This window comes from Echiichthys vipera (assembly GCF_963691815.1).
Source record: "Echiichthys vipera genome assembly, chromosome: 4".
Taxonomy (NCBI): domain Eukaryota; kingdom Metazoa; phylum Chordata; class Actinopteri; order Perciformes; family Trachinidae; genus Echiichthys; species Echiichthys vipera.
In genome coordinates, this window is record NC_139829.1 from 28,726,921 (window position 1) to 28,741,783 (window position 14,863).

Sequence of the window (14,863 nt, forward strand, 5' to 3'; positions counted from 1 at the left end):
CAACAGTTTACCTGGGGAATTCTCAAACCACGGTTAGGCTTTGGGACTTATAGATGAGATGAATGGGCTCTGAGTGATCCTCAGAGCCCATTAATACCGCTTTGTCATCATCAATGCTGGTGAGTGAGCCCGCTGTTTCCATGTGCTGAGCAGAGAGGGGACAATCCAATAGTGATGAATCATGTCCAGGAGAGACAATTGTTTCTTGGGGCAAATGGCTCCTTCACCCCCACACCACACACGCACATCCACCCTCACCCTCAAACTCACACAAGGGTGGAATAGTATTACAATCATAGTTGAACAGAGTATCTCACTGGTGTAAATACAGAGGCACTGGTACACAACATGAGTGTATCCCATAAATCCTGCATACATAAAAGTCAGCAATGCTTTTACTCTTATATGGTATACTTTGAGCATTTATTCATGTTTTATTGATGGCTTAAACTCTGGTGGGTATATTTTCTCCAACATAACTTTTGTCTTTTTAGGTGTATAGCTCCATTTTAGGGGTTGACTGTCTGAAATAAAGATAAAGGTGAAAATCCTTAGACCCTTGCAATAACGTTGGACAGGAAGTTGTCAAGGATGTATCAAATTGTCCCCAAAAATTATATTAAAAATATTATGAACATTAATCTATATCATATCCATATAGCAGCATTATGACATGGACATAATGACAGTGGTAACATGTTGATGTTCAGCTTCTCTATAGGACGAATGTTTACCATCTGGTTAAGCCTGTTAGTATGCTTACATTTGCTCATTTTACAGCTAGTCTGGTTGACCAGATGTACTGTACAGTGCTGGGATAAAGCCTGGCATCTGGCAATTCTCTAATGGTACCTTTGGCTATCTGTTTTGCAAGGGCACCATTGCTGCATCTAGGGCTTAGCAACGCCCACGACTGATTGTGATCGGTGTAAAGAAATACAAACAACCTAGAGTGCCCCCCATCCCAGAATGATAAACAGGTGGAGCCAGATGATACTCCATTGCTGACACAGGAGAAAGGTCTGACAATGCTAGACTAATCAACAGCAGACAAAATGAATTGTGTAGCTGAGGTTGATGGAAATGTCATTTGTTTTGCAGATATTTAATGCAAAACCAAATTGAAATTTTGACCTTACGGTGGCGCATGATGGAAAGCCAAAGGACCACTTAAGTTATTTGAAATTATCCTGTAGGGATCTAAAATATCTGCAGCAGATTTCATGCTGGTTTTCACAGCAGTCTCAGCTTGGATGACTGCCAGGAGAAGCTTAATACATGGGATGAGCTATTATCATTATCAAATAGCTGTTATACGAAAATCCTAATAGGTTGTTAAAAAATCATTTCACATGATCTTGCATTGCCCTTATGAGTGGGTAATTAAGATGTCATGACCTTAGAGCACCTAGCTAGACATCCATTAAAAACTTAGATCATCATTTTAAAATGATTTGGCTGTCAGCAAAACTTTTGTTAGATACCAGCAGTAGAGCTGGAGCAAACTGAAACAAAGTGGAAAGAGTAATATCTTGATTATGGCCGTATTCAAGATATTACTCTTTCCACATGGCCAACAATGGCTTATTGATGCATGCCTAAAGGGTACAGGATCTGACTGCAACAGTTGCAGAATTTACAGAATTAAATTTCTGCATTATAATATGGTAATTGTCATTTTGCTATTATTATTAATAAAGTGTGGAAACAAGATAAATCTGTTGATCAGTTCACGATTAACTTGTTCTGGAAGGTATGTCTGACCCCTCTCCTATTCGGACAGATTTTCAGCAGCCAATCACAACAGTTTATCAGCTTACAACTTACCAGGCTCAGGAAACTCTGATTGAACAGTCAAACTAGGCAACGTGGATCAAAAATGAATCAAATTCTGTTACTATATTGTCTTACAGAAACATATTATAGCGAACTGTTCAAAACGTACCAATCAACGCCTCTTCAATGCTGTGATTGGTTGAAGGTCATGTTTCATTGCTGTGACTAAGTGTACCAAATAGTGTCCAGAGCAGGTCCCCACAACAGCGACTTCCTGGTTGATCCAATACGGAAGTGCCAAAAACTATAGTTCTCAGCGTGGCCACTAGGGTAGTTTGCACAATAGACCAATTTCTCATTGACCTTGACGTTAAATAGGCCGTATTCACAGCATAATTAAACCTATTTAAGGCCTGGTACAAAAAAAATAAAATTCTGACAAAATGACGACTCCCGTAGGCGAGGTCGATTGCCTCAAGTTGACAGAACGGACCCCCTGCTACGTCCATTTTTGATACAGTCCATGGTTCAGAGGCATTTTGGTCTGCACAGTTGATAATGCCGATTGGCTAATCAGTGTTATCAACTGTAAGCTACTATTGTGAAAGCATCAACCTATATTACCTCATTATTAACACGTTATTACTCCATGAATGTCAACATATTAGCTTTTTAAATTTGACTATTGCACTGATATAGCAATTGTACTGTCACCATATTGTTACCAAAATGTTACTTTACTATGACTAAATAGTCTCCCTTCATTGCTATCTTGAAATGTGTTTACACATTATAACCCTTTGCTTTTGGCCCCTTATTACCATATTTAATTTCAGTCTATTATCACCCATCCCCAAAACAAAGCTATAAGCTGGTTTAATATTTTGCTAATTAGGTTATATTACGCAATAATTACCTTATCGAACTATTAATAACATGTATTGGTTGAAGTCCACAGGCTGGACTGACATCTTTTGGGAATGATAACATTTATTACACTTAATACACTTAAACAAGGACAGGACAAAGACAAACAAGTTGAAATGCATGCTTAAATAATCCAGGTAACATTTTGCTGGTTAAAAAAAAAACATTTCTTCAGTGTAATTTAATAAATACACGTTACAGTGACATATCATATTCAACACATACACATATTTGACTGCATATAGACACTGTATTCATAGAATTAGTGTCCGCTAAATAACTGGTAAATGACCTGATATGAGATATTGAATTAAGAAAAAGCATTTGGACCCTTCTCCAAGAAAGAGATCTACAACCTGTAAGCTGCAGCGACAAAATACCTTTTTTAGATTGCAACCTTTTGACCCTTAACTGTCACCTGAGGAACTCTAATAAAGAGCAACAGATGTCTAAATATCACTGAATTAACCGATAAGGGAGAAACAATCCGGTATGCAGGGTTCTCTATTCTATGCTCTTCATGTGAGCAGCCCATTTCTCAAGCTTACTGCCTGAATTACAGGACAGTGAAGCTATAGTGCCACCACGTGGCCATGATTGAATGACCAGTATGCCCTGACTTGCTCATATTGAGTAGGAGAAAGGTCTGTATGAGACCCACGAACCGATCCATGAACACATGCTGTGACCAGGGGGGCGAATCAAGAAGCTTTTTGTACAGAGGGAAGTCAGAAAAGCATGTCGCAACAACTTCAGACTGACAGCTGATTGAAAGCTTTTGTGTTTTAAAAGTCACGCTCTTCTTACACTGATAATCAAAATAACTCCCTGATGTGTGTTGCGGTGACAGGCGCTGATTGATGCATGGAGTATGACATGAAAGTTCATAAAAACAGTCAAAATGAAACAATGGAGACTTATAATGGCACAATAAATATGAAACTAAAAAAACGTCTTGGTGTAAAACACTGGTAAGATTTGAACAGCATGAAACAACAGCTATTGTTGTTTTGGATTGAAAAAATCAGAATTATGCGTTTCAAAGCAACACTAAATGCACTGAAGACCATTCATAAGATCAGGTAACTTCAGGTATATTTATTGTTTTGGCTTTTCACTTTGCCTCCACATTCACGAACATGCACACAGCACAGTTCCTATGATACATATGTGGTGGACTGAGCAGTAATAAATTAGGTAAGTATAATTTAACAGCCATTAGTAGTAGATATTGACATAATGGCATATACTGGTCTATTTATTTAAGCTATTACATTCTGGAGCAGATAGGGCATGGCTATGGCGGAGGTCTGTGTTCTCTGGAAGCCCTTTTAGTTTTATTGAAATATTTATGCTCTCATGTACTGAAAAGTGATGAAATTTGAATCTGTACCATCAGGTCTCTAAATGTTCCAGTGGAATTAGGAGTTTCACTAAGCTCAATGATAGCTAAAGTAAAATATTATATTTCCCCTGCGGCTGACTTTGTCCGCTCTCCCTCCTAATTGTCATATACATATTATGACCTGATGGCATCTACAGCTGTGCTCCTTTCATGACTAAAAACATACATCTAACTGTTACATGTTATTGTACTGTACCTGAAAATACACATTTAAATTTGTACTCCTTGGGAGCATTAACTTATTACGTGATGAGTATCACATTACTGCAGTTTACTGTTACAACCTCATAGTGGCTTAATACATCCTCTCTAAATAAAAATAAATAATAATAAAAAGAATGTTGATCAACCATGTGAATGGTCATGAAAAGCAAATAGTGATGACATCTGATGTTGTTGTCAGCTTTTAATGTTGGTGGGAATATCATTTTAAAGTGATTTAAGTCTTTGTTATTCAAACCTGTGGTTTCCCAAAACAGAAAGATCAATCAAGCAACAAACCTTGAAAGATTAAACTGAGCTGGAGTTCAGACTTGAATCATGAGTCAATTTCCTCAGCTAATGATCATGTGTCAGTCAGTGGTAGGTAAATGAACACTTACAGCATTGTAGTAGAGCAGTTTGTAGCACTACAAGTAGTAACTGCACACAGATTCATAACGTTTAAGGAATTTTCCTCTTCCAAACGGAGCAAAAATGTCCAGTGCAAGACATTGACTCTTATTCAGTGGCCAGTAGGAATAAAATTGTTTTCTGAATGTAATGTAACTGTAGTTGTGCTGAAAGTGAGCATGCTCAGAACAAACCCTGCTTGGATAAATACACTTGAAGAAAAGTATGGCTGCTTTCTGGCTCTTCCAGCTGCACCCCGGACATGTCGGGGGAGGAGCCTCTGCGTGGTGACCGCGGACAAAAGCGAGAAGAAAACGTTTCCCATCGTGGTGCAGTGTTGGTGTTCAGTCAAGGGGTACCTCAGACACAATGGGACACATGTAGGCTGTGGCCTTCTTAGATTCCTTCATCTTGTCCAGGCCGAAAAGGAGATCCAGCTGGGTGACTGGACGCAACCGGTCCTCATCCACAGGTCTGGAGAAAAGGATATGAGAGGTCAGGGGTCACATAGACACACAGACCTGCATAAACACAGTGACTATGATCTATAATTACTTTGCACAATTCTGTATCACTCCACGCCTGAGAAAAAAACATTACCTTGCCCGTTCCCACAGGAAACTGGCACCGTGTACTTTTCAAAGCCAACAGACTCATTTGACAGAACAGTATTTTTTCCTCGCAGAACACAGGAATTGCAAGTCTACTGCTGCTTTTGTTTGTTCCCATTATTGTGTGACTTTGGTGAATCGTAGCTTCTGGTCTAAGTTACATGCCATATTAGCTACTACCTTGGTATGAGCAGGCGGCCTGCCCAGGAGGGCCTATTTTATTGTTGACGGAGAAAAACCTATTTAAATTGGAATGGGTCTATACTTACATATTGCCATACTTGATGAGCAGCCGAGATACAGCTTTACATGTTGCTTTTTGATTTTCTAAAATTTAAATATGTATGGCTTATTACATATTTCATATTACCTTTTTTAAGTTCTACAATTTGCCTTTTTTTTTAAATTTCAGGACGTTTTACTGTTCTTATTTTGCATTCCCTCAGTGCTTTAAATTTCTTCATAATCCCGACGTGATAAAGTTGGTTGCAACATATACAAGTCAATTTCCTTCTATTTTAATAATTCTGCTGCAGGGACAAACTAACTTCTTAATGGTAGTTTTAGAAAACGCCACATGACGGCGGGTCAGGCTGCATGTCAGTAGAGAGCCTTTGGCAATGTTTACTGCTTCTTCATATCGAAACAACATGCTGACACCTTTGTGTTGAGAGTGCTGGCAACTAAATGCTAAAAATATTTCTTCTTTTAGCAATTGTGGCTCCAACAGGGTTTCAATAGTTGCTTAGCAACAACTGAAGCATGAGTAAAACAGATGAGATATTTAGCCTTTATAAAATATAACATGCTTTCAAAATCAACCAAATTAATGACATAAAGCACTTAATTAAATTGATCACAATAACTTTCAATATCTCACTGAAAACTAAAAAAGAATGGTTAATTTGTGGAAATGTTAAGTCAAATGTAAAGTTAGAGAGTACCAGTATGCACATCACTAAAAACAATATTGCTATCAGCTTTAAAAAACCCACACTTCTCTAACCTTGTCTGTTTAGGGCACGTTTTGTATTTAAACAAAGAGACACAAGGGCCACGATATCGTATGGGTGTTTAAATATGAGTCATACCTTTCCTCCTCCTCGTCGTCGTCCTGTAGCTGCTGAGCGATCTGTCTCATCTGCTCCTTGCGGACGTAATCTCGGACTCTGTACATAGCAGCATCGCGGCAAAGCTCCCGGAGGTCACTGCCAGAGTAACTCTCTGTCCTCTCGGCAATCTCCTTCAGATTAATGGCATTGCTCAGCTGAGTAGAAAAGCAGGGCAGCAATGTGAGAAAATGATAAAGAATAAATCGGTTAGCGGTCATTGTTCTTTGGCTGCGTTCATGATATTGAATGTGATTGGACAGTGAACATACCGGTACAAGGAGTCTCATAAAAGGACAAAAGAGAGCAGCAAAGAGAATAATGTCTTCCCCAGCTGACTTGGATGAAATAAAACACATCTTACATTTTCTCCTGCTAAAATCAGCCTCAGGATATCCTGTCTTTGTCTTGGGTTCTGTAAGGACAGAAGGACAGTGGCATGTTAATGTGCACTTGCATGTACTTGTCAATTAGCAACTAATCACCAGTTTATAGACCTGTGCTTATCAGACATTATCTAAGTGCCTGAACATATTATACATAGACCACATGTATAAATACAGTTACTGAAAAAAGCTATCATTGTACTTATTTACCAATTTCTCCTTTAAGCATCAATAGCTCACATATTTTTTTCTGACATGATAAGGGGCTGTTTATTGTGGTAGAAAGACTCAACCCATGCATTTGTGGTTTGGCCAGTAGCCATAAGACATTCAGCGTCAAGCTGTGCTACTCTCTGTGTAGTAGAAAGCTCACACACCTTTTAAATCACTGAACAAGGATTAGCTGACAATGCTACAAGAATCATGGTACAGTGGGGAGTAGAGGTACTTTGAATACAAGCTTTTTTGACTGTTTTTTTAATTAAATTTAACTAAGTGATTGCCAAATCCATTCCAAAAATGTATACGTATAAAATTTAGGATATAAAAATGCCAGTAAACATGATTCTTTCAACATTTTATATTGTGTATTAATTTACAACAGTTTGACGATGTAAGTGTTCGTGTCTTACTGGCAGGCCAACATGAAAAGTGGTGGGCATCCTGCGCAGAATGGCTGGATCAACATCCTGTGGCCTGTTTGTAGCTCCCATCACCATCACCTACAATCATAACAATCACTATGTGAATACATTATGCATTCCTGACAAAACCACCTGCTGAATTAAATATGGAGTCTGCGATTCTGGAGAAAGATTGTTGATATTTGAACTCAACACCCAAACAAATCAGAATCAGAAATACTTTAATAATCCCAGGGGGAAATTGTTTAAAGAAATATTTTAAACCAAGTTTGCAAGTGAATATCTCTGATGCTATTAACGTTTTATTATTATCATGGTAGAGCCGCTCCTCGTGAGTGAGGACGAGGGAGAACAGCTGGAATAGTTTTTTATGCGATACTATGTTGTTATATTTACAGAACCAGGGCACTGTATGCATAACATATATGTTTCAGTGCACACAGAATGGACAGCTAGTGGACCTTGAGCAGAAATTCGCTGAATTTGACAAAAAGTGTATTGGCTTAGAAGCGCTGGTTCCACTTTAACCCCCATTTAAACACAACACAGGAACCATGTGGACAGGTACCATGTCCTGCATGCAAGGATAGGTGTTCTTTTCTAATGACTGCTTTTAAGTTTGACTTCATCAGGTCGGTACATTGCAGTAAGTGGTTGTGTTACCTGAGTAGTTGAGGAAGTTTCCAAGCCGTCCCACAGGCTCATGAACTGCGCTTTCATCATGGCTGTGGCCTCGTGGTCCAAGCTGGAGCGGTTCCTCAGAAATGACTCTAACACACAAGAGACAAAGACATAAAATAGGAATGAAGACAGCAGTTACACAAAACGTGTCTGCGAAATAGACTGAGGCCAGGTTCAAATCTGTTTGGGCAACTTCATTGGGGATGAAATAGGATTAGATCCCAGACCGGTGAACTGGGGCTCACTTGTGGTTAATGGGGATCGGCTATTGGTCAGAAAAAAAATTACAAATTAGCATCTCCAATCCCCCCCATTCAAGATTTTACTTTTGACCCACCGATAAACAAATGAGCACATAATGTCATTTGCACCGAAGCCCTTTAATACTTGATGTTTACATCTACCAAAGCAAAATGAGAGCTGTAGTTTTGATACTTAGACATTACTTAGGTACTAGAGCTGTGAGGCATTACTAAGGTACTAGAGCAGTGAGACATTACTAAGGTACTAGAGCTGTGAGGCATTACTAAGGTACTAGAGCGGTGAGACATTACTAAGGTACTAGAGCGGTGAGACATTACTAAGGTACTAGAGCGGTGAGACATTACTAAGGTACTAGAGCAGTGAGGCATTAGAAGGAAGGGCAGGAGGCGGGGGCAGTTTATACGATTTTGACGTGGGGTGGGAGGGGTTTGTGTCAGGCTTTGAAACCTCCTGTCCTACAGTGATAGTGGGGACATCATAATTCGGGCTGTCTGTAAAAGCACCAAAAAAAACCCACACACTATGCTTTAAGGAGCTGCTGCTACTAACCTAGAAAAGAAAGTTTTGCAGTGCAGCTTTAGATCTTTTTTTAAAGCTTGACAAAAATAAAATTCTGAAGGAAACCATTGATATTATATAAATTATTTGCAGGTATGGAAACTGAAAATATCAAAACAATGTCGGTATCAGCTTTTTGAAACCATTTCAGCTTGAAAGAGTAAACATAAAGAGAACTCACATTTTAAAGTGTAATAAACTTGACTGACACTTTCAAAGTAATCAAGCTTACCCATCTCATCAATGAAGATGATGCAGGGCTGGATTTTGACAGCCAATGAGAAGACAGCAGCAGTCAGCTTCTGCGATTCGCCGTACCACATGTCTGTCAGGGTGGAGGCCTGAAGGTTGATAAACTTGCAGCCCGAGGCTTTGGCTGTTGCCTTGGCGATCATGGTCTTCCCACATCCTGGAGGACCAAACAATAAAACACCTGCAAGGACAAAATTACTGTTTCTTTCAACTTTCTCACTTTGTTCAAAGTACTAAAATTAGTACTAAAAGCAGTGCAATTCCTGCATATATTATTCAGAATAGTTGTATACCCATAAAATACATCCTGTTAAAGGAAAATTATAAAATGATTTACAGACCTTATTATTGGGACTTACTGTTGCCAACAGTGGGGAGATATTTGAATGAATGAATTTATTTATTCTGGTATATATCAAGCTTATATAACCAAAAGGGTGTATGTTGAAGCCAAGGCTCATATACCCCTGCCCCTTTTACCTTAAAAAATGTACTCTAATACAAAAGGATCACAGACATTTGAAACTAATCAGTACAATTTGATGTAACAAAATACAGAATAGTGCACAGTTCATAGCCCAAAATAGTACAAAAACATTGAACTAAATTTTCCATACTGTAATGAGAAATCATGTCCTTCTTATAAAGTTTAATTTGTTATTTTCAGGACAATTATAACCACTCTAACAGAGAGACAGTGATTTTTTACAGTAGTTTGAGTCTTTGGTTTCTAAAATAATGGTGGTTTTCTCAGGTTATAACTGGAAGCCTTAATTTTAAACAGACCCTGGATATGTTGAGGAAGAAGTTTCTTTTTTGCTTTGTACGTGGTTTGTATTGTAATGTAATCAACTAAGTGCAGATGCACACCAACTTTAGTCGTGATGGAAAGTGCAGTCAAACATTGACTCGGTTCTTATTGTTTTGATTCTCAATTTAGAAATAAATATTGATCATGAGGTTAAATGGCTGACTTTCTTCAGCAGATAGTCCATCAAAAAGTTAACAGCACTGGTCCTCTTACACATAATTGTAGGACAAAGAAGCAAGATGGTCCTGAAAAGAAAGACAAGGCAGCTAATGAGATTGACTGACTTTAAACCAGCGTAACACACATTTCATTATAAAGCCGACTAAAAAGCCTATTGACTTGCCAGGAAGTACAGGCCTGCCTCGTTAAGAAACCAAGTGTCTGCTGACAGCATTGCAGACAATTAATGTTATTTTGTTTACTGTTGGAAGGGGGCATGTAGCATAAAATGTTCTCTCCTTAAGCTGCTTTGACACCGCCGCTCGGTATCTGTACTGACAACTGCCTACCTTCAAGAGCGTTTCCCAAAAAAGGCAAGCATTTTTAATGCAGCGGGGCAGTTACCGCCAGACGTTCAGCTCAGTTAACTCTGGGTGGCAGAGCAAAATGTGTGAACATTTGCATGGGCAGACACTGCTTCACATCCCTACCATCATGATGAAAACCACTTCTCCTCTGTGACCTCCCCACATTGAAACGAAAGAATGTGGTTAGTGTGCGGTGGTGTATAAACATCACATCATTTGGGTAAAGTATTGTGTTGGAGGTGGGAACTGAAGTAAAATAAAAAAATTAATTAAATCAAATTAAACCCTGCTTTCATAAAAGTGGGAAATTGTAGTTGACGAATGTGGGTGAAAACACCTTAAAATTGAGGTTGAACAACAACAACTATCGTAATTGTCTTTCTAGAAACACTGAAGATTAAATAATGGCAGACATAAATGTCCACAGTTGCTTCAAATCCATTAGTACATCACTCATAATTCCTTTAAGAATTTAATCTTAAAGATTATGTGTTAAGTTTGACCATTGCAGTTCTGATTAGATGACATGCTGTGGTACCTTTAGGAGGCTGAAAGAGTTTGGATCCAGCTAAAAGGTGTCTTTTCTGAAAAGGCAGGATGACTGTGTCCTGCAGTTCATTGATGACCTCATCCAGACCCGCTATATCTCTCCATGACACCTGCAGGAAGGCGTAGTATGGTTAAGTGCAAAGATAAAAGAGTAAAAATATCATGACATTCGATAATTTCAATGTCATGGATGAGGATTACAGTTGCTACCTTCATAGTTTGCGGATCAACGAGATGAGATGCAATGTTCATCTCATACTCTGTTAGTTTGACGCCCTCAACGCCAATCCTTTTCATCAGCCGTTCTGCCTGTAGAGAGGAGACACACACACACACACACACACACCTCAGCTGAAGACACAAAATGATAACATGGTGTGCAAAATGCCGCTCCAGGCATTCCTTTCATTTCTTAACCATATCTGCTATACTGACAGTGGAGAACCTGATTAAATAGCTATGTATACCTTGATCATACATAATATAAATGCTTATGTTACGTGTTATATTATATATACCCTTTTCTTGGCTTCGCTTTTCTGTTTGGTGGTAGGATCCATAGCGTCTACAACCCATTTGATGCTGTAGTAGGTCGCTGCGCCAAAGATGGTCAATCTCAACAACATGCCCACCACTTCATTCCTGGACAACGGCCGCATCAGGGCCTCTCTGGGAAGATCTTTAAGCAGCATTTCTGGTGGCTGATGTCAGTCCATTGGCTGGATAAAGGTGAAGGGCACAGAGCAATGAGATAGACAGAAACTGGAAGCACATGTCATTACAGAGTTGCAGGTAAACAGAAATGATAAGGTTTGTAATTTCATTCTGTGTTTTACAAGCCTTAGCATATTCTTTAAGATGCACTCTATGGTGAGAACTATAATCCCATATTGCTTTATTTAATAATCACACAATTTAATTTTGCGTACATTCCTGTATGTTAATGGAAATATTGCATGTGTACATTAACAAGGGGTGTAACGATACATGTATCCGTACCGATCCGTCACGGTACGGGCACTTCTGAGCGGATACAGAGGTGGCAAACATAGCATAAATACGGCAAAAGTACAGTCTTATTTAGCCTCCGGCTCATGCACAGCATGGGTGCACAGTAGCAGCCAGCGAGTGAGAGTCGGTTAAACAGAGAATAGCAGAGCAGGCAGCGGCAGCCCAGGACGACCCCGCACACCCACGATGTTTTCGGTGTGAATCAATGGCTAGCGAACGAAGAGCACTGCATGCCGAATGACAAAGTGTAACCGGAGCTTGCAGACGTCCACCTATCATTCAAATCCCAAGTGTGGGATAATTTATGATTCTAGGTTAATTATCAACATGCACAATTCAATTCAATTTTATTTATAGTGCCAAATCATGACAAAAGTTATCTCAGGACACTTTACAGAGTAGGTATAGACCACACTCTATGACTTATTTAGGATTAAATTATCCCTGTTGGTGTGAAAAAAACCAGGCTGTGCTCCCAAAACCATTTCAACGACCCCTACCTGGGAATGTAGAACGGGCAAATGCCATAACCTAAGTTAAAGCTGCAGTTGCAACTATTTCAGACGTATTTGATTTATTGGAGTTGTTTCTGATATGTGTTATACATTTTATTTGTATGTTTCATAGTGACAGATAAAGCTGTGTTTAATTGTTTACTAATTAAACGTATATTCGTTCTGACAACCAACCAGCTTTTTTATTTCCTCCCTTAACTATGAACCGTACCGTACCGTCCTGTACCGTACCATGACATCAAAACCGAGGTACGTACCAAACCGTGATTTTGGTGTACTAACATTAACCCACACACAGCTGCTCCTGGTTGACATCGATAATGGCAGTGAGTAGGTTGAACCAAATCATATATTTTACATGTCTTTAATATAAAATCACGTTAGTGCTTGTTGTATAACGTCCACTTCACACCAGTTAGACGAGACGGTGTATCTCCATAGCAACGGCTCTCTGTACTTCCGTTCTAACCCCCGATTTTTTAGGCTTTTTTCCATCATTTGTACAATTAAAACATATAAATGAGGACGGAGATGGTGAGAAACTTGAACTGAAGAGTGTGTGACGGTGCCACAGATCGTTAAAAATATCCCGAGGTATAAACGCTAAGATATAAACTGCGCTTTTTTATTTAACGGTAGCAGCAGCTAGTACTCCCATGGTGTTGGTTTGACGTCCCAGCACCAAGTAACAAATCCTATTAATTGGTCAGTTAGCATCTCCAGGCAAGCTAATGCTAACACGACTGCACCTAGCAAGCACCAAACTGTCACTTAATATATTAAATAAACGTGGGGGCTGAGTAAAACATATCAACCACACTCTGTATGCTACCACACATGAATGTAAGATATCGTTAACAGGCGAAACAGTTATGAGTTATATTACTTACTGTAAACGGGAACCGACAGCAAAACACTGGCATCACATGTGCACCACGTTTTGAAACTCGGGTAGGAACAAACTCTTTAGTTCCGCCGACGAGCTGCTATGTTTCTCACAGTTAGCCACTGGATGGCAGGGCATGCACACAGATAATACAGCCTACGTATCAGCACCATGAACGCCATTTACATTACATCAGGTAGAAGTACAGTAGGCTATGTACGGAAAAAGTACAGATGTTGGACCATTTACCATGCAAACCATTTACTGTGTTGGTGTACTTGTGATTAATGTGCATGTATGTATTGCAGTGAATGTAAAAATGAAGTGTGGAAGTGTGGAGGAATATATTTATTTATGTAATCAATCGTATTTACAATCTTAAAATATAGTTTAACTTTGTGCACTTTTGCCTTTCATGCCACAAAGTATAAGACACGTATAGTATACTTTGGAGCAGAATCTTTTTAATTGGGATGGCGTCGGATTATGTCAATTAGACTGTGGTTGGACACCAAACACCCAAGCATGTAATGGGGTAGGCCACATGCTAATGCACCCCAGTCTGATAGATAGCTCACATCTGAAGCCCTAATCTGTGTTTGTTTTCCTCTTATTTCCAGTGCTGTCCGATGCCGAATACTTCAGTCTTCTTAACAGCAGCTTTAAAGATAAGACTGTAACAAATGGGCTTCTCCTGCAAGCAATTTATCACACATAGGCCAAAGGGATTGTTAACTGTCACAGATTGTGTGCAGAATTTTAAAATACTGTTAGAACTTGCTTTCAGACTGGTCTCTGTTTCAGGGTTTCATCAGTGAAATACAGAATAACCCTGCAGAGAAGAAACTGAAGTTTAATTGTAGAGGATCGGAGAATTTAATGAATACACAGGTTCCTTTGGGTATTTTTTTTCCAGGACTCACAGCTCTTACATGAACTTGATTGCTGCACCTACAGCAAAAATAAACAATAACAGTTTTCATAGTAATGTTCAGCCCACAGTCCACTGCATAAGCTGTAGTTCACTCTGGTCCAGCCTACCACACTTCTCTGTGAACATAATGAACTGGATTATGAACAAAGTCCTAGAAAAGGGGGACTGTCTTTTTTCTTTTTTTTGCTGTACACTTTTTAAAACCTCCAAAACCTCTCCCCTTTATAGTCTAATTAGTTGTCCAAATTGGATGCAAAATTCCATACTGCACAGTTCCAGTTTTACACGTCCAGCGAAGTTAAGTCCATCCTTGTTGTGGAAAATGGCACACAGGCTGCTATTGCACACACCTTTGGCTGTGAAAATACTTCATAAAAAGCTTTAATCCCTCTATACTGCAGCAGC

The 14,863-nt window shown here is 39.2% G+C and overlaps 1 protein-coding gene across 1 annotated transcript; it reads right to left on the reverse strand.

Annotated features, from left to right (window-relative positions):
• Positions 1-2,804: 2,804 nt before the first annotated feature.
• atad1a (ATPase family AAA domain containing 1a) lies at positions 2,805-13,565 on the reverse strand. Its single transcript, XM_083911674.1, has 10 exons — positions 13,529-13,565; positions 11,631-11,831; positions 11,323-11,421; positions 11,102-11,222; positions 9,206-9,406; positions 8,134-8,240; positions 7,459-7,548; positions 6,805-6,855; positions 6,423-6,598; positions 2,805-5,194 (listed from the first exon to the last, which is right to left on the reverse strand). The coding sequence occupies exons 2-10, from the start codon at positions 11,802-11,804 to the stop codon at positions 5,065-5,067; spliced, it is 1,149 nt and encodes a 382-aa protein (XP_083767800.1). The 5' UTR covers positions 11,805-11,831; positions 13,529-13,565; the 3' UTR covers positions 2,805-5,064.
• Positions 13,566-14,863: the final 1,298 nt, after the last annotated feature.